A 20,028-nucleotide genomic window follows, 5' to 3' on the forward strand; every position below is an offset into this window, starting at 1 on the left:
CAATCTGTTTTCACTTAGTGTCACCCAACCATGTTCTCTAGTGTTGACGACATTGTTGTTGAGCTGATATCTCTGTGTTATTATAGCTACCTTTACGATATGGGGGTTGGACGTCATTGTTCTTTACTTATATATTTTTTTTTTTACCTTTTTTGAGATTTGTGGGTCATATCAAAGGATGAGTCTTATTACGCATGTGTTTAGTTTTAATTTATATGTTTTCTTTAATGTTATATAGGTTGCTAAGATTTAGAGACATTGCTCATGATTTTGAGAGAGAGGGATTTCTTTTTTAATTTCGATTTTTAGGGTTCATAGTAGCAAATTTGGGGGTTATCATTCTAAAATAGAAGAAGAAGTCGGGTCGGATTGTATATATTACCCGGGTTCTAAATTGATTTTATACCCGGTTTAAACTCAAAACCGTGTAAACCCAATTCAATGGGGAAATAGGCAGAAAAGTATGGATTCGGAGGGAAATAGTCGGAGGATATAAGTCCGAAAGAGAACTAGTAAAAAAACAAAAATCGATAGAGAACTGGCACGATATGATAGTTATGAGAGGGAAATAGTATGTCGGTCCTAGATTATATATATTCTTTATTTACTGGATTCGAGTTTGAAGTTTGAACTTGGAAAAGTGGGTAAATTTACACCTTGTAGAAACACTATACAAATATTGATGACATTACTGCTACATAGTTGACTAATTTATCCGTCTTTTGCTCAATTTATTAACCTAAAAATAGATGAGTTATTAAATAATGAAAGGGTTAGTATTTTTAAAAATAATAATTACGTTGATAATTCTGATTTTAATTTCCACCTTTACAAGTAGGTGAGGCTACCCACTAATCTTATTACAAAAAGAGTCCACAAGTGAATTAAACAGAAGAAAAAAATAAAGGCCGTAAGAACGAACTCACATCAGTGACAACAAATAAGGCGGCTTGGATCAGAACTAGTCTGGTTAGCATTTTATACTGCCGCCAGAGAACCGAATCTGAAGCTGAAGCTGAAGTTGGGAGTTGAATTGAAAGCACGAGACAGAGTATTCACAAGTCCAGCAGCGCAATGAAGCCAAAGAAACGAATCATTCCCAGTTCTACATCATCACAGTACAGTGAGAGAGTAAGAAGGTGAAGGTGAAGATACTAAGTGACACCATTTATCTAAGTCTAGAACCTCGAAACTTCACGAGTTCAGATCACCAGATCTTTATTAACCAGGATTTCAAAATACAGTGTTTAGACGCAAATGGCAAATCATTAACCAGAAGGATTGATATCATATCATATCAATTCATATATCCCTAACAATCTGAATCTAAGACACCAATTTTGTTAATGGAAATTCATATATACTTCATGGAAATCCCACTTCTCATGCGAATTTGCACTCATGTATATATACAATTTTGTTGTGCTGTGAAAAGCCAGTAACGTACACAAGATAACCAAGGAGAAAGTCTAACTCAAGATGACAAACAACATTGAATCACAACCTTTTTATACCTCAATCTGTGCATAAAGACTTCTTCGACCGACGCCCTCTATCTAGTTCCCGTCGACGCCAATTCAACAAGATTAACTTCACATCATCATCCTCAATCAGTCCTACACAGTGTATTCAGAGAAGATTACATTTTGTCCCACTTATACAACAAACAAACATACAAGGATTTCAAAACCCAATCGGATCCATTTCAAATGTTAATACCTTTCAAGCATGTTCTGAGACCTTGTAAGCGTCTGAAGAAACGTTACCCATCCACAAACCTGGGAAAAGTACCTGAAAAAAAACAAACACAAGCCACAATTTTGTTTGTTAGGTCATGTTGAGTGGAGATTCATGGAGAGAGATGTGTGAAATCAATCTTACATCGAGCTGCTTCTGAACGTTCTTGGCTCTCTTCTTTGGTCTTCTGCTAGGTTTTGATCCAGTCAACGCGTAGATATCTTCATCTATCTCCAGCTTCGAAAGCGAGATCGATAACCTCGGTTTCTTCTCCTTTCTCTCCGTCGTCGTCGTCGCCGCCATCTTAGCATCTACGCCGTTCCTGGATCGAATCGACTCAGTTCTAACCTTTCTAAGAGTTTTATTCTCCGGTAATGAACCGTTACAGCTCTTCAATATCCCACCGGCGTGTCCAATTGAACGCTTCTTCGTCGGCGGTGGTTTCCTCGGCCTCAGATTCCAAGTCTTGGGACCAAACTCGTCTGCTTCTTGGCCACAACCATCGGAGATCCGTTCACTATCAGCATCGATCGCCGGACCAGCTGAATCATCAGCCGCATGGACGGCGGGAGGGTTATTATTATCACTCGAGACGGCGGTGGTGGCGACATCAGCTGTATCTTCGTTGTTCTTGGTGCGGATCCGGATAAAGATCTTCGATCTACCGTCCGGCGTCGTTGACTTCGTCCCGGATCGATCTGCGGCGGAATCGCTCTTCTTCTTCTTCTTATCCGGTCTCAATTCGAAAGACGAAGAACCGGAAGCTTCGTTTACATCATCAGTCACCAAACTCCCTTTCCCAGGGTTAGGTTCACGAAGCGGAGATCTACTCGATGCTTTGCGGAGCCTATGTGTATTGGCGTGATTCATAGCCCATCTGAGATCAGATAACGGAAAGTTATGAAGCGGATGAGACTTCACCGGCGAAGAAGAAGCTGCTGCTGCTGCTCCAATCTGTTGCTGCTGCCGTCTGGAGGTTTCAGTGACGGTCACCACCGGCGGCTGTGGCGGTGGCGGCGCATCAGAGCCATGGATCGGTGGAGGAAACGCCATGGATTGACGGAACATCTATAATTCAATCGATCGTGAGAAAGTGGAAAACCCTAATGAGATAATGAGAATTCAAAAAACACACAGAGCCAATGTTGTGGGAGAGAGAGAGAGAGAGAGAGAGAGAGAGAGAGAGAGAGAGCGGCAGTTATGTTATTTTGCTCATGAAACCTCAAACTAAACCAAAGTGTTAACAAAAAGGAAAAAAAAGGGGATAGAATGACTATGTTACCCTTCCTATATCGTCGGATTTACTGCCGCTACCACACTGAGCACAAGGGAATCCAAACGTAAGACGCACGTGACTTGCACGCACTCCAATTGCTTGCTTTACAAGACTTTAAAGCTGAAATGTGTAGTCAAAACTCTCCGCCGGACGTATATTATCAACGAAGCTCGATAAAAGTAGTCACTGGCACGTGTGCGATTTGGTCCCACGTGTGGGATTTGGTCCCACCACTACACACCGACACGTGCTGGTTGACCGGGAAGCTCAAAACCAACCAAACCAATTGCAATAAGTTAAAGTTGTCTGATTAAGAAAAAGAGTAGCTATATATACAAAAGTTAACTGTAATCTCTCACTTTCATAATCTCTCAAGAGCCCCAAAAATGGAATATACTGAGTGGTGTAGATAAGTTATTCCCACATCTAATCGGTAAACCACAAATTATCCAAAGTGCCCATCATTTCTACATCCCGCAAACAAACAAACGTTTCCATCTGCCATATCCACAAGCAGTTGTAACCATTTGGAGATTTTTGTAACTTTTTAAGTTGAAACAATAAGGTTCTTTGTGTTCTTCAGGTTCAGATATCTGAGGAACCTCAAGGGCATATTGCTCCAAGCTGCTGCAAGATCCAAAGAGTCCTTTGTTCAGTTAGGATACAGTGTATCTGGTTTTTCTGTTGGAGAAGCGTTCAAACCAATGTTTCGGGATTGCTGGATGAATCCCATATAGACGAGCTATGAAGGCCTTTTCGCTCGTAGCTACAATGCTTGCAATTGAATAGCTTTTCTCGCTCAATCCATTCTCCACAAGCCATTTATGGAATCTGAACCTTGGATTGATTCTGTTCTCCAGGTCAAAACATAGATAAGCTGGGAAAACATCTAGGTATTCCAAAGAATCTCCCATCTCGCCACAGAGGAACCTTAGCTTATCTTGTATGCTATGCGGTTTCTGGTTCAAGATCTTTGGTGCTGACCTTATCAACATACATATCTTTGACAAAACGATTCCATTGTTTACTAGGACTTGGAATCTATCTTGTAGCTCTATGGCGGTACCATGGACATGCTGTAGTACCTTCATGGTGATGCCGTTTTCGCCAAACCCTATTTCATGAAGGAAATCCAATTTTTGAACATGGTGTGTTTTGGTTCTTGAGTTTTGAAGCTCCTCCAAGCCTTCTTGATATTCTCTGTCTAAATCTTCTTCGGGATCCATCAACGAATAGCTCGCAAGTAAATGATGATTCCCATTCTTCAATCTATCAAAGATCCTTTCATGTAGATCTAATGCTCTTAGCACATAAGGCAGATTCTTCAGTTTGTTTCTACCCAAAACGTATGGGTATCTCTGAGCAACACCATCCACTTCATCCTGGCTCAATCCAAAATGCTTAAGCATTCCCGTAACTGAGATCACCGGTTTCTCAAGATCAAAATCCATAATAGCGGGATTTCGAAGAATCAAAAGAGCAACATCCTCTTTCCTGACACCAAACCTACAAAAATATTCCACCTTTCTAATCAGAGCTTCTTCAGAGTATTCCACAAAAGCTGACTTATTTCTGTACATCAACTCCCACATCTCTTCATCCTCATAACCCAAATCGTAAAAGACCCTAACTTTCCTACTAATGTCGTGCCAAGACTCAACATTTTCTTCAAAAAGATGCAATGAATCAAATTCATCGAAAAGCCTCTTCAGCTTAACAAACAAACAACGCATCTCCGAACCCAATTCACCACCTCCACATAGAGTACGAGGCATCGCTAAACAAACACCAATCACCGCAACAGAAGTGAATCCCATATCTTTAAACATAAACAGCCTAGATTCAATCTCTCCAGGACTCTGCACAAAAACAAACCTTTCCTCTTTATACAACTTACCAAGCTTGTTCCAAGGAAACCCAAATTTAGATAGCGCACAAGCTGCATCCAACACACTCCGATCCTCATAGAAGAAAAATTTCTTCTCAGGCAAAAACTCGCTAACCTCGCTGTAATCAATGCCAATGCTCTCGAAGAAAAACTCGAATTCGTTAATAGGGTGGTAACTGAGATGCTTCCGAAGCGATTTGGAGAACGTGGGAACAGAGAAATCAAGCTTAAGGATGAGGTTTCGAATCGAAACAGAGGCGTTCGTGGCAATGTGTTCGGCGTGTGTGTAGGAGAGAGACCTGGTTGTGTGGAGGTAGTCTGTGATGGCTTGCTGGGCTTGTCCGATGGCTAGTGACTTGTACTTGGACGGCACTCTTCTATGTTTCGCCGCCGCCGTACTAAAATTGTGAGAGATCGATGCGAATTTCAATCTAACCATGAACATGGTCCAATTTGGAGGGGGATTAGGGTTTTTCTCCACCGGTGTGTGTGTTCTTTTTTTCTACACCGTGGCCGTCTATACGTTTAACATAAACTACCGGAGGACCTAGGATTTTTCAAGAAATTACTCTTTTGCCATAGGCAGTTCGAATCTTATAATAAAATTGAACCGGACCAGAATGAAAATATATAACCGGAAGAAATATACTGGTTAAGTCGAGATTGAAATGTTCTCATATTCTATTGTATCTCACTGTCCGCACTCTCTTTACATTGAACAATAGAGTGATTACAATGTTCTCATATGGCTTTGGACAAGCCCTATCAGGAAGGAGATAACCGTATGGACCAGAACAGAATCTCACAAAGTTGTTGACAAAACTACTGGGCTTCGTTTCTTTCTTTCTCTCTAGTTTATCAGTTTCACTTCTAAGAACAATTCATCTTCTTCATTTTTTTTGTCTTTTGATAAAACTCAGTAAATCACCTTTAGTGTTTTATCACATGTTGAATGCAGCAGCATCGCTTACATATATTAAGGCTATATGCCTTCTTTTATATCCGTATATACATTGTTTAACTTTTGTAGCAGAAGCTCTATATCAAAAAGAGACTAGAAGAAAAAATGTAGTCAAGAGTCGAAATTGCTAAAACAGAGCTTTTTTAGTGAAGAAAGATGAAACAAACAAACGCCAAATTACTGCATGATTTCAAATTTTCAAACACAAACCCACAGCGTTTTTATAAGAAAACAGAAGTATCATTTTAAAATTCCTGTGACCTTCTGCTACCAGTTATCACAGAATCGGTATCAGTCTTGAGACGTGTCACACACCTTGTGAGCTTCCTTCATGCTTCTTGAAACGACTAACCGCTTTTGGGGAGCTTTGAATATGTAATATATAAATTTTCAAGTGTGTAATGTGAATGTTCATGTTAACTAGAAAAAATAATTAAAATCCCCCTTACCAAGGACATTGTATCCGCAAAATCAGCAAGCAGTTATCACTAAAAGATATCATCAGGTGGGTCACAATCTACAGATGCTTTAGTTTAGTCCCAAAAAAAACGTCTTAAGAACAGTTTGATGTGTTCAATTTACCGCGAATTGAAAAAAAAATTTGTTGAAAATGAATTTTCGTAAATCTTAGTAATCTTTTAAGTACTCAATGGGCTGATAAAGGCCCAAATAAAAGTCCCCGACTTTAGTTAAGATTTGATGATATCTTTAGTGGCCGACGAGTGTTTTTGTTTTTCTGAGGTCACGTGCGAGTCACGCGGTGGTACAGCTGTAAAATAAGGTCATTCATAAGAAATGATTGAGGCTTTGATAAGCTCATGAGTGGGTGATGGCCCAATGGTATGGTAAAAAACGTAATTTATGATCACAAGTAAGATAAGTAGTAAAAAATAAGAAAAGGCAAATCGCATCGAATGATTGGGAAAGAAATTGAGAGTGTCCGGTGAGGGAGGGACATATGAGCCACGCGCGATAACGTAAGACCACGTGTCCTTTTCCTTTTCCTTGTTTCTTTGACACGTGGACTTTATCTCATGTGACTACCCACGTGTTTACTCTGACATACAAAAGTTTTTTTTTTTTACTCACGTGGCTTTCACTCGCTCCTGTCCCTTGCAAGTTGCAACTGTTCTTTTTTTTTTTTTTTTTTTAATTGAATTAAGTTTCCTTAATCCCTTATCTAAGTCTGATCATAGAACCTTAATGTAGATTAGTCACTACCAATAATATATACTTCTGATAATCTGTTTGTTTTCAATCATTTCCCCACGATTTTGAGTTTAAGGTGTTTGCGTTATCTAGATATACATTAAAAATTAAGGACGTGGATGGTTACAGTAGTTGGGACGGAAAAATTCATCTGCGGATTAGATCGTTTTTTATTTATCATTCATTAAGGATAGTCCACAGTAGTGCGGTCTAAAGAAATCAGAGACAAAACTGCAGCGAACCAATTGCGAACCGCTTTTGCATACAAATAGAGTTTAACCATATTTGTTTGTTGTCCACATTTAAAACATAACAGTCTGATACGTAGATGGATTTGTCCACCCCGACCGCGGTTAGCATTGAAACCCTAAACATTACAAAGAAGAATGTACTATTCATAAAGTTCGAGACAAAAGCCACACATTGATTTCAAAAGTTTGTTGCAAGATCTTCTTTCTTCTTTTTAGAAAAAAAATCTTAAAAGCTAAAGATTCCATTGATCCACATATATAATCAATAAGCGCAAGACTTTTCATATAGACGACAATCTTTAAGTCATGCGTGAGGTTGTATTTCAAATTTCATTTCATGGGATCACATATTGTTTTTCAAGATTCATTTTATGAGACTTTGCAAGGGCCCAAAACACAAAACCGATTAGTAATTGTCCCTTGTAATTGCATTTGTTAGATATATATGTACTGGTTCATTTTGTATTGAGATTGACAGTATACAATTTATAAAAACAGTTACGAATGTCCGATCTCAACATTAAATGAATCATACTGTGAAAAAACATCCCAAAAAACGAATTATGCTTTTTGATCGTTTCATGGTACTGGTGTGTGTAAGTGTAAAATGAGGATACGAAAACGAAAGAGGAAAGTACCAAAGAACTTTAGCACATGGTTGGGCACGCACGTGGGACCTTTTATTTTTATATGATGTGATCATAATATTTGATATATGTGGTTGAGACTCTACTCCTATATATGGACGTAATTAAGTATTAAAATGATAAGCTAATTATTTTAAAACGAAGCATTGTATACTAATCTAACGACCTCATTATTGGGTAAACATGATAGGTTTGTTGGTCGGCTCGGCTGACATTGGATCCCCATCGTCATATTTGTTTCGTACCAAAGTCATGATGATATGTATGACTAAACTTTCAAACCTATATCTCCAGGTTCCTCTTATCTATTTTTAAAAAAACTGACGTCCCATTGAAATATCAAAAGAAGCGGGATATATGGTTTTAAAAAAACAACTTTATATACAGAAATAACATATTATATATACTTTGGCATTGACTTTAATAAAACCCACTTATAATATTTCCGGTCACATATATTAAGGTTCTAAATTACATTTTTATACTTATAAGTTTAGAAAGTCTACACACTAATTTAGTTCAAAACAAAATTACTTCTTGGATTATGCAGACTAGGAACCCTCCTTCAGCTGATGTTGTAGTAATCGCCAAGTTACTTCTTCAATCAGCTTGCTACCTAATATGGCATAAACGAAATGTTAGGATCTTCACTTCTATCACCTCGACAAGTTCCACAGTGCAAGCAGCTATGGATCGAGCTATCCGAGATCAACTCATAACCGTTCCAAGATTACTTCTTGTTTTATATTTTGGATGTATTTCTTTTCTTTTCTAGTTTGTTCATTATTTATTTTTATATAGATTCAACTTTGTACAGAAAAAATTAGAAAATGGTATAAAATTTAACTTTTTACCAAAAAAACTATACAGCTGGCATGTTAAATCAGTGATGAGAGAGTATAACAGTTTATGGTCTTTTGATCATATCGTCTTATCCAACATAATGATTAGCACAAATGGCAAAACTATCATCATAGAAATGCACATTTTCACATAACATATGATTTAAATTCATTACGTCCCATTGAATATCGATCTAGTAGTACTACAAAATTGATTACAAACTATAAAGTCACACATGTGGAGATCTTGATATCATTTGGACCTAGTACTACAATTTTACTATAATAAGGCGTCGTGATGTACACGCTGAAGATAAAAAGCGCGTGGGAGATGAGTTCAAATGATTGTTGAGAAGTGGGATGTCTGGTCGTGGAGGAACAACGTTACACCGCACGAGCGTGGTCACTTGGGACCACGTGTTGCCACGGCTACAGAATCTCACATGCTCATGCACGTGAACGTAGTGTGACCTTTTATTTTTCCCTCCCCATGGCCTCCCCACTCCACGTCTTTCTTGTTCGTAGATCTCTTCCCTGTCATGCTCACTCGCTTTTTATTCCAGATTCATTTGTTTATAATTTAATTTGTTAAAATCCACACACAAATTTTAATCCATATATTTAATTCAAATATCCACTAACATCTATATTCATAACATAGAAGGGGATCCATATTTTCTTTTGAAAATTTGAGCTATTATTTCATTAGATCGGTTACATTGTCACTGTACAAACGTGGACATACATCTATACGGAATACGTCGATCAATCAAACTTTTCTTTATGTTCATATTTGGTCTAATGATTTATCGAAAGTAAGATGGACCTACTATTTTTATTTATTTATCAAATATATACTCAACTACTCATATATGCCAATGTTACTGTATTGGATACTTCGTTTCATCAACGGGTCCAACATCTTTTTCTTTTTTTGGGTAAACAAATACTATATTAATTCGTATCGCTCCATTAATAGGCGGTGCTATTACGTATGTGATGTCTGAAAATATCTGTAAATACCCATGCTTGTTAAATTTATTGTAAAACATGATCTCTCAACTATAGTATGTACGTAATAATAAAGAACTGAATCCAGCTTTTATATTTGTCGAGAATATCAACACGTCTCTTTCTCACGTGAAGATAAAATATTCGTATATACTAACGGAATACTAGATAAACATCTGACGTACGTATACGAGATTTAAGAAGTATCTGATTTCCGCAAAACATATAAACTTTAAATCCTCAGTAAAATATATGTAAGTTTAGGAACCGTAAGTTTATCTTTGATCAGGTATGCGTTGAGAAAACCAAAAACCCTAGCTTCCTAGCTCATGTAGTCATATATATCTCATGTTATATATCGTACTAGCGATGCCACATATAGGTGTTTCATTAGTTAACTCATCGCTATGGACTCGTAGTAACCAAATTAACAAAGACAGAAATCGAAAGTTTCGTACTTTTGAGGTTTGAGGGTAAACTCAAGTCCTTTAAAATATGGACGCGAATTGAATTTTATGTAAAAAATTACTTCTAGAGATGCCTACATCATGCCATACCCGTGTTCATGGATTGTTAATATATGGTCCTTCATGTACATTATTAATCATTTTGTTGGCAAATATTATTTATATTTTATCATTTTGTTGGCAAATATTATTTATATTTTATCTTAGAAAAATTTGTACCCAAAAAAGCAGTTAAAATGAAAAAAAAAAGACGAACAAGGATTTTAACTACAATTTGTTTTAGCTGTTTTTTTTTTTATAAAGAACAGTTTAACTATGAAAAATGTTTTCACAATCTGGGAACAAAATTACAACTCTTTCAAAGATTTTCTAGAATGCGTTTTTTACTTACCCAGTATATAGTAGTAAAAATGGTAAGATGAACTAGAAAAAAAATTGTTCGTGCAAACAAAAGAAAGAAAACAATAAAGAAATTATACTTTTTCTTGTTAGTAAGCACCCTTTTTTATAGTCTATGATGAGATATAGTCATATAGATAGTCTCTCTCTTTCTTTTTCTTTGTTTTCCAAACTATAATTATATAAAGCATGAAACCGAAACACTAGTGAAATGTCCTTTTCTCATAACTTCCTGTAAAAAGTAAAAACAAACCAAGAGAGGTTATTATTATGTAATGTAATGGAAGTCACATGCTTAAATTACGACGCTTTCTCGAGATATGGACCGTTCAACTTCAGATCCACAATTATAAACTGTACCGTATCTACGACCTGGCATACGTATGCATCCGTGCTTTCGTTTATAATTTACTTGGCTTCTCTTTGTATTCTTTTTTTCTTGGCTCATTACAAAACCAATACAATCTGTCAACTAAAAAGTATTGAAACTCGCTTAGGATAAATATAAGTACAGCGTAGATTTTGGTTAAGTGATTCAAGTGATTTTGGTTAAACACGAGAACAAGCTAATAGGATGTCCAGTGGAGTTTTTTTTTAGGTACTCAGACCATTTCTAAGCCTAAAATAAAAGAAAAATTAAAAGAGTTGGCCCACAAATTAGTAGAACCGTTGTTCTGCGGAGTATTGGAAGGAACCGTGAAGACACGGTACGTGTCAACTTCTAAATGGATTTTGATAAAATATAAAACACAGTTTTTTTTTCTCTCGTTTTCTTCTTTTCCCGAATCTCTCTCTTTCCTCTCTCTCGACGAAACTGCGAATCGATTTCTTGTTCTGGCTTCAAAAATACAACGAAACTCAATCGATGAAACGGTAAATCCAGATTCTCTTCAGTTTTAATTGATTTCAATCTATTCAATCGATTGCTTATTCTGGACACCCAAACAGAGACGAGGAAGATGCTGGAGCTAACGAAGATGAGGACACCGGAGCTCAGATTGCTCGATCTGTAAGTCTAGTTCTCAAGTGCTCTGTTAATTTTTATTTTATTTTGTGTGATCTAGGTGAACTGGATCTGATCGAATCTATAGGGTTTAGCTTTTGGTGATGAGCGATGGTTAGAGATGTTTGACTGTTTTTTTTTGTTTGTTTGTGATGAGAAGGTTGTTCATGGGAGATGTGAGTGTGGTTTCAAGATCTGTAGAGATTGTTACTTTGATTGTATTTGTATCACAAGCGGTGGAGGCAATTGTCCTAAATGTAAAGAGCCGTACAGGGACATCAACGATGATGTTGCCAGTTTGTAAACGACAACGGAAAGCCTCTTGTCAAGCTTTGAGTCACCCATCTAAGGAAGAGGTTTAGCCTCATCTTCTTCATCTTCTTCCGCCGATAATGAACAACCCTTACAGCAATCAATCTCTGTCTCTCGCATTATGTATATATAATTTGGTCTCTATTCCTCACTTCACACCATCGTTGTTGCTTATTGTTAACAATTAACCGATAGAAAATCTTAGATTCTGGTCTAACTTACTTTTATATCTCTTGTGTTTTAGGATCTCTCCATTGTTCTTTGCTGTGGGATCTTCTCTCTGTCCAAAGTGTGGGTGCGGATCACACACAGATTATGCTTTTAAATTTTTATTGTTGTGTTGTTTACAATTACAGTTTAGTGTTTAGTTATTTGTTTAACCATGCTGCTTCTTATTTGTTATATTGTGCAGCAGGAGTAGCTCCGAGATGGTTGCAGGACAATAGTTGTCTCCTGCTGGCTGCTGGTGCCGAGGTAAAGAGAAGTCTTTCTTGCAATCACCGCTCTTTTTCTTTTAAGTGACAGAGATTAATTTGATTTGATACAATCCCTTTTTTTTTTTGTATGTTGCAGGCTCTCTCGTTCAATATGTGTGCTCGCTTCTGGTGCAGAGGTAAACAGGTAAGAAGATGAAGAAGAACCCCTAGAGGTATTGTTTCAATCATCCTTCACTCTTTATTTGAGTTTCAACATACTTTTATTTTTTTAACAGATTCTCTTGTTATTGCCTCAGGATAAAAAGCGAGCCTCAGGATATTAATCAAGTTACAAAAGGAGCGAAGTGAAGAGCTACACGTCTGTGCTAACTCTTTGCTCCTTCTCCCCTTAGTCAGGTACATTCTCTCTTTTTTTTTGTCGCCATAGGATAATCTAGTTGTGTTTTGAGTGAAGCATTTTTGGTTGAAATTTGGTTTGGTTTTTATTAAAATGAAAATGAACTTGTCTCCATGATGGTATTTGAATATTGTCTTGACTTTAAGCAATCCTTTTTGAAATACTTTTTAAACACTAACATCAAATCTTATCATATATGATAAGATATGATGGACTTAAAAGCTGAAATGTTTTCTGAAAAGTATAAATATAGTGTTATATATACACATGTTTGTTTTGTGATTAAGCTATATTGGATCAAAACAAATTTCCCATATGTACAAGTTTTAAACCCAAGTAAAATAGGATTAAATCAAACTTTTGAGTTGTATACTCCTAAGAGATTACTGAAAAGTGTATATCTCTTTGGTAAACACTCATTACAAACATGAAAACTTTTTCCCTGTGTATATCGAGTGTATCTTTCTCGGTTTAACAAACATTTATCTCAATATAAACCCTGACCTTAACCCTTACCATAACCCTCACCTTAATCCTCAGCTTGAATAAGCCATTCGCTACTACACCAACAATGGGTTCTAGTACCGTTTCAATTTTCCTCTGCCTACTTATCTTGATCTCTTGAATTCTCAACAAGGCTCTATTACTCATGACAATCCTCTTTTTCCTATCTTTCCCTCAAGCAAACTTGAAACCTTTGTTTTCTCTTTCTTTCTTGTTCTTCATATATGTCACAAAGTGTAATCAGCAACAATTGTTCTTTCTTGTAATCAGCAACAAGCTACTTTGTTTCTCTTTCTTTCTTGTTCTTCATATATGTCACAAAGTCTAATCACCAATTTTTTTTTTTCTACTATACCAACTATCGTTCGTTGCAACCAAACACATCATTGGGTTACACTAAACCAATCTAAAATCCAAGACCCAAAAAATATTTAACCCCAAACCCAAGCACCTTTTGAAAAGTATATTCCCAATATTGTCAACAAAATGTCTAATTGGAGTTCTGATCAAGAAATTGATGAAATTGTGGAAAAGGAAGTTGACAGTATAGTGGAGGAGATTCAGTACCAGTACACCCATACAGAAGAGCCAACAGCTCCAGTTTTAAGAAGAAGGCACATTAATAGAGACCGGAAAGAAGGCCATATTCGGTTATGGAATGATTATTTTAGTGAAAATCCGACTTACACTCAAGGTATGTTTCGTCGTCGATTCAGAATGAACAAACCGTTATTCTTGCGTATTATTAATAGTATTGAAAATGGAATCCCGTACTTAAAAAAATACAAGATGCAACTGGAATGCTCGGTCTTTCTGCACTTCAAAAATGTACGGCAGCTATTCGTATGATGGCATACGGAAGTGTGGCAGATGCAGTGAATTAATATCTCCGACTCGCTAACACCACTGTGCAAAAATGCCTTGAAGAATTTGTTAGCGGAGTTGTAAATCTTTTTGGAGATGAGTACCTCAGAAGGCCTACAGCGGAAGACCTCCAACGATTATTGAATATTGGAGAATATCGTGGTTTTTTCGGAATGATGGGGAGCATATATTGTATGCATTGGGAGTGGAAGAATTGTCCGACAACATGGAAAGGACAGTATTCACGTGGATCTGGAAAACCGACAAATGTTCTAGAGGCTGTGGCATCGCTTTTCAGATCACAGCCTCTAGTACGACAACATGGAAAGGACAATCATACAATCATTTGGCACACTTTTATTGGACCACCAGGTACATTAAATGATATCAATGTTTTGGACCGCTCACTAGTGTTTGCTGATATACTAGAGGGTCGAGCTCTGAGAGTTAACTACGTTGTCAATGGACGGCAATACAAAATGGCATACTACCTCACTGACGGTATCAATCTCAAATGGGCAACTTTCATCCAATCAATTACACTTCCACAGGGTAAAAAAAAACAACTCTTTGCTCAATATCAAGAAGCATGCCGAAAAGATGTAGAGCGTACATTTGGAGTATTGCAGGCTCAATTTGCAATTGTCAAAAATCCCACACTTTTTTTAGATAAATGAAAAATAGGCAAGATAATGAGAGCATGTATCATATTGCATAACATGATAATGGAAGCCAAACAACATGAATACAATTTCTACGATCCATCAGAGTTTTATCAGGGAGATGGAAGCGGAACTTCTTATGTGGATTTATCATTTTCTATAGATAGGCCAACGATTCTCAATAATATGATGGCCATTTGAAATGACGTTCGGGATCCAGTAATGCATGACCGTCTTCAAAAAGACTTGATTGAGCATATATGACAAAAATTTGATGCAACCTAACAGTAGGACGGATTTCATTTATTTTTCCATACCTCGTTTCTTCTATTACAATTTATATTTGTGTATTTTTCCTAATTTTATAAAATATGTTTAATATTCCCGAATTCTGTAAAATAGGTTTGTTTTCCTTTTAAATTTAATATTAGTAATTAATATAACTTATTTCTCATTTTAAATTTATTTAAATTTATAAATTAATAAACAATAGTTAAAAAAATATTTTAATAATTGAGAAATGTATAAAAATTACTTTAATGGAATGATGAATTTTAATAAATATTTAGTAAATTATTTTTATTAGATTAATAATAATTACATGATTAATTTATTTGGGAACAATTTATTTAAATTATTCTATTGCCCATGGTATGAATGAGTTACGTTATAAAACTAAAATAATAAAAAGCTGACCTGTCTTGTCTGTGTAACTGCTGAAAGTCTTGAAGAGACTGCAGGCAGAAGAAGTAATGATGGCAATATCAATATATTGTAAGAGAGTCATTAATTGAATGATTTTAATATATCTAGCCATAAAAATCTACCAACAACAACAGTTGTCGTGCGTTTTTATTTATTAATGTTTGACCGACAGATAAAATTAATTATACTCGGTCTGTTTTACAAATATGGATATTTTGTAAATTTCAAAAAGTAATTATTTGTAAACTTCAAAAAGTAATCATTGAAATTATTTAAAATTTTGAATTGTTATTAGTTTAAAATTAAATAATATATCTTTAGTAAAAAAATATATTTAAACTCAGTAATCATTGTTTTTGTAAAATGTGTATAAACTTCAAAACATCAAATTATCTAAAACAGAATCTATGTGAGATAAAAGGAGTATTTTTTAGTAGTATTAATACTGTAATAGTAGTAACTCTTAGTATTAAAAAATTAATTAAAAACACATTGGGAAAAAGGAACAATAAACGAAGGAGGGAGGCATGAAATGGGAATGCATGTTGGATTTGCAGACAACTCAAATCCCATGCAGTGTTTAGGGCTTTTCTAGGCTCTCTGTAACCTATCTATACGACACCGTATCTCTGCGCCCCCCTCCCCTCCTCCTGATTCCATACCCATTTTGAGCCCACCGCCTTATTTCCCACCCCCACCTCACACCTCCCCATTCGCGCGTATACCTTCACGTTACCTATACTAATTTATTCAACATATTTTTTTATATAAAACCATTGTAAGAATATTACTCTAATAGGAATGTTTGTAAATATATATATTCACTACTATATCATATATAAGGTCAGCTAAAGAGAATTTTACTTACTAATAATAACATAATATATGAGTGATCGATTATTTGTGTTAAAATGGAAAGTATATAGACAATATACACTAATTCATGGTTTTGAATTTGATATACAAATTGCAAATAATGTTAAAACTAAAAAGCAAAGCTGCAACAAAAAAAGGTTATCTTTGAGATAATGAGATACGTAGGACCCCTCAATGGTCAGTGAGAGAGAATAGAGATATGATGATGATAACAATAAGGCATGATGTGATGATGATGATGATGTTCTCGTATACTATTTATTATGATGAGGATGATCATTTAATAATTAGTAGTATGATATTATTCACACTCACGAGCGCGTGGATTTTACCGTCTGGTCTGGTCGCCAGCTTTTTTAATCTTTTCTCATTTGGTCATCGGTCAACGAGCGAGAAAAGCGCTTTCGTAATGAAAGCCACACAATTACGAAACAAAAAAAAAAGCCAATTAACCTTTTCTTGTGTGTGTGGTTTTTCTATAAAAGAGCTTCTTTTATTTAGTTTTGAATCTCAGGTTAAATTAATCTCTTTATTTACTTATATTTTATACTCAAGAATTTTGTTTTATTTAAATAATTGTTGCTTCTTACTACTATCTTCTAAAGTAGAAACTCAGCTTTTCTGTTTTAGTAAAGATAAAGAAAGGTTTTCTTAAATCAATAAAAAAATTCACATGAAGGGATTTGGTAGAGTTTATTATACATGGAAGAATCTAATAATATTTGAAAAACGCTCATAGGTTCTTTTATGATTATAAGAATAGTTACAACTTACAAAATACAAAAGGGAAAATGAGATAAAAGAAAGAAGAACAAGAGAGAGACTTGGACTTTTTTTTTTGTTGTTTTGCTTTAATAATTAAATTTAACCATGGTTGAAAGGGGATGTGTGTTGAAAGAAAGTAATAACTCCCTTCCCTGGTTTTATTTTTTAACCATGGTTAAGTTTTGAATAAAGAGAGAGAAGGAAGCAGGTTTTTTTTATGCAGTATATATCATCATTGAGGTAACAGAGGTCTCTCTGACACAGGTCATCATTGAAACCCTAAGCCTCCCCACAACCCCCTATCTATTTGTCTGGAAAAACTCTTTTGCATATAACTTATGACTTTGAATGGAAGAACAGAAAAATAGCAGTTCACGTTTTCATATAGTTCTCTTATCACTAAGTTACCATTCAATATTTTTTTTATTTTTAAAAATTATTGCAGTTCAATTGTGTGCAGTTCAATTTTTTTTGTTTTTTTGTGGTAAATGCAAAATAAATACATGTAGATCTAATCTACAACTTTTTTATACTGTTCACTTTTGATCTGCACTTAAACAATCAAATATTTGATCTACTTTTATTCTGCTTGATCTGCTTGAACTATCTGATCTGCTCATATGTCTTCTCCATTCAAAGCCTATATATAAGTAACATATTAGCCAGATCTTTGAAACTGTACTGCTGCACAAGTGTAGAGGCAGTGACACAACATATTTAAAAAGAGAGAGAGACAGAACAAAAGAAAGAAGCCATTTATTCATTTTCTCGCTACAAATTCTTGAGAACCCAGGCAACTTTTTCTTTCTTCTTTCTGTTTTTGGGTTAGGGAAAAAAAATGGGTGAGAGAGATGATGGATTGGGGCTAAGTTTGAGCTTGAGTTTAGGTTATAATCAAAAGGAGCCGTCTTCGAGGTCAAATCCAATGCCTTTGGCATCTTCTTATTCATCTTCACCACACATGCATATGCATATGCAGCAGCAGCAGAGCAATAATTATAGCCATCCCCAAAAGATTCAGAACAGTTGGATTAACATGTTTCAATCTTCAGGTACCTCCACTCCTCTCAAATCAATCCATATTTCCCCTGATTTAGCAATAAATATTTTTTTCAACCTTTTTTAAAATGATTTCTTACTATTCATATGAATCATATCCTGTTACTTTCTAATTAGTCAATATATATTCATGTATAAGATGATATGTTTTAGATCCGATCTTATTCTTCTCAATATATATAATTTGGTTGATATGTATGTGATTTTTTATCCTTTTCGCGTGGTTATGCAATAATTTTGATTCTGTTAACGTGTAACGTGTGCAGAGAGAAACTCCGACATGAGATCGTTTCTCAGGGGAATCGACGTGAACAGAGCTCCATCGACTGTGGTGGTTGACGTGGAGGATGACGCCGCCGGAGTATCGTCTCCGAACAGCGCCATCTCAAGCGTGATGAGCGGGAAGAGGAGCGAGCGGGAGCTAATAGCTGCTGCAGCTGCAGCTGGAGGAGGTAGTAGAGTAGATGACAACGAGATGGAGAGAGCTTCTTGCTCGCTCGGAGGTGGAAGCGACGATGAAGACGGTAGTGGGAACGGAGACGACGGTTCCAGGAAGAAACTCCGTTTGTCTAAAGAACAAGCTTTGGTTCTTGAAGAGACTTTTAAAGAACATAGCACACTCAATCCGGTCAGTGGCATTTCCGTAATTTGTTTCAAACAGTTGACTTTCAAATTTTGTTGTCCATTGACTTTTTCTTTCTTTCTTTCTGGGGCGTCGAATGCAGAAGCAAAAGATGGCATTGGCTAAGCAGTTGAATCTAAGGACGAGGCAAGTGGAAGTGTGGTTCCAAAACCGAAGGGCAAGGTAGAAATTTTTTATCTTATTGTTGAAGGTTACCATCGTAAATTCATATAGTCTACAAAACAAAAACATTAGTTATTGCTATGATGGTGATATGTGTTAGGGTCCATTTTCTGACCCGTAAAGATTATCCTGAAGGATCTTAATGGGTCTCTTGTCTTAATTAGGAGGTTTATTTCGAGATCTTTTTTTTTTTTTCCGGTAAGTAAGAATGAAAAACAAGTAGTGTAAATCCGGTTTGGGGAGAATTGTAATTCAGGTTTAAAGCATTGGGTAATTAATTAAGGTGTTTGGACTGATGTGTATGTAGGACGAAGCTGAAGCAAACGGAAGTAGACTGTGAATATCTGAAGAGATGTTGCGAGAATCTAACGGAGGAGAATCGAAGATTGCAAAAGGAAGTAAGTGAGCTAAGGGCTTTAAAGCTTTCGCCACATTTGTACATGCACATGAAACCTCCCACTACGCTAACAATGTGCCCTTCTTGCGAACGAGTCGCTGTTACGTCATCACCCTCATCGGTGGCTCCTCCTGTGATGACGTCTTCGTCTCCGATGGGGCCAATGAGTCCGTGGGCTGCTATTCCTCACCGACAAAGACCTGCTGCTGGTTCTCATTAGAGAATTTGTCTCTTTATTTTTTAATAGTAGTAGCATTTAATTAGTCTAAAGATAATATAGGTTTTGGTGATTTGTTTTTCTATTATAAAGTCAAACGATCTTTGGAAGTTTTTTTTCAAGAGTTGTTGGTCCATGCTTTTTCTTTCCTTGGTTTTATTCAGTTTGGTTTTTGAAGCTGAATTACGGTATTATTGTCTAATGATTAACAACAGACGTATATAGTTTGGAGAAAGGCTTATGTTTGTCTTAATATAGTTGTAATTGTTTAATTGGGTTTGTTCCTTGGTACTTACTTAAGAAAGGGAATTTTGTAAAGATGATTTGGTTAGTTAGA

General features: G+C 36.0%; 3 protein-coding genes, 1 long non-coding RNA gene and 1 pseudogene across 17 annotated transcripts; 3 read left to right on the forward strand and 2 right to left on the reverse strand.

Annotated features, from left to right (window-relative positions):
• Positions 1-779: 779 nt before the first annotated feature.
• On the reverse strand, positions 780-3,188 carry LOC104699865 (uncharacterized). Of its 2 annotated transcripts, none has more exons than XM_010415261.3 (4): positions 1,882-3,188; positions 1,720-1,791; positions 1,505-1,616; positions 780-1,105 (listed from the first exon to the last, which is right to left on the reverse strand). In XM_010415261.3, the coding sequence occupies exons 1-2, from the start codon at positions 2,803-2,805 to the stop codon at positions 1,723-1,725; spliced, it is 993 nt and encodes a 330-aa protein (XP_010413563.1). In that variant the 5' UTR covers positions 2,806-3,188; the 3' UTR covers positions 780-1,105; positions 1,505-1,616; positions 1,720-1,722. The 2 variants fall into 2 exon arrangements, with proteins under 2 accessions (XP_010413563.1, XP_010413562.1); XM_010415260.3 differs by having other exon boundaries at positions 1,515-1,616; positions 1,882-3,084.
• A 117-nt stretch (positions 3,189-3,305) lies between these two features.
• LOC104699866 (transcription termination factor MTEF18, mitochondrial pseudogene) lies at positions 3,306-5,346 on the reverse strand (annotated as a pseudogene). The gene has a single exon (XR_015560753.1). The product of XR_015560753.1 is annotated as a transcription termination factor MTEF18, mitochondrial pseudogene (transcript).
• Positions 5,347-11,455: 6,109 nt separating this feature from the next.
• Positions 11,456-12,075, forward strand: LOC104699867 (uncharacterized). The gene is made up of 3 exons (XR_753454.3): positions 11,456-11,561; positions 11,637-11,697; positions 11,852-12,075. It is a non-coding gene; the product is annotated as an uncharacterized LOC104699867 (long non-coding RNA).
• Positions 12,076-12,246: 171 nt separating this feature from the next.
• LOC104699868 (homeobox-leucine zipper protein HAT3) lies at positions 12,247-19,963 on the forward strand. Of its 12 annotated transcripts, none has more exons than XM_087456491.1 (8): positions 12,247-12,298; positions 12,416-12,477; positions 12,577-12,652; positions 12,737-12,836; positions 13,876-18,265; positions 18,539-18,900; positions 18,998-19,077; positions 19,385-19,963. In XM_087456491.1, exons 5-8 carry the CDS (start codon positions 18,052-18,054, stop codon positions 19,692-19,694), a joined length of 966 nt encoding a protein of 321 aa, XP_087312617.1. In that variant the 5' UTR covers positions 12,247-12,298; positions 12,416-12,477; positions 12,577-12,652; positions 12,737-12,836; positions 13,876-18,051; the 3' UTR covers positions 19,695-19,963. The 12 variants fall into 12 exon arrangements, with proteins under 12 accessions (XP_087312617.1, XP_019082908.2, XP_087312622.1 ...); XM_019227363.2 differs by having other exon boundaries at positions 18,043-18,265; XM_087456496.1 differs by having other exon boundaries at positions 12,577-12,624.
• On the forward strand, positions 13,828-15,068 carry LOC147940733 (uncharacterized). Its single transcript, XM_087457568.1, has 3 exons — positions 13,828-14,035; positions 14,269-14,757; positions 14,890-15,068. Exons 1-3 carry the CDS (start codon positions 13,828-13,830, stop codon positions 15,066-15,068), a joined length of 876 nt encoding a protein of 291 aa, XP_087313694.1.
• Positions 19,964-20,028: the final 65 nt, after the last annotated feature.

This window comes from Camelina sativa, chromosome 7 (genome assembly GCF_030686135.1).
Source record: "Camelina sativa cultivar CO46 ecotype springtype chromosome 7, ASM3068613v1".
Lineage (NCBI taxonomy): Eukaryota > Viridiplantae > Streptophyta > Magnoliopsida > Brassicales > Brassicaceae > Camelina > Camelina sativa.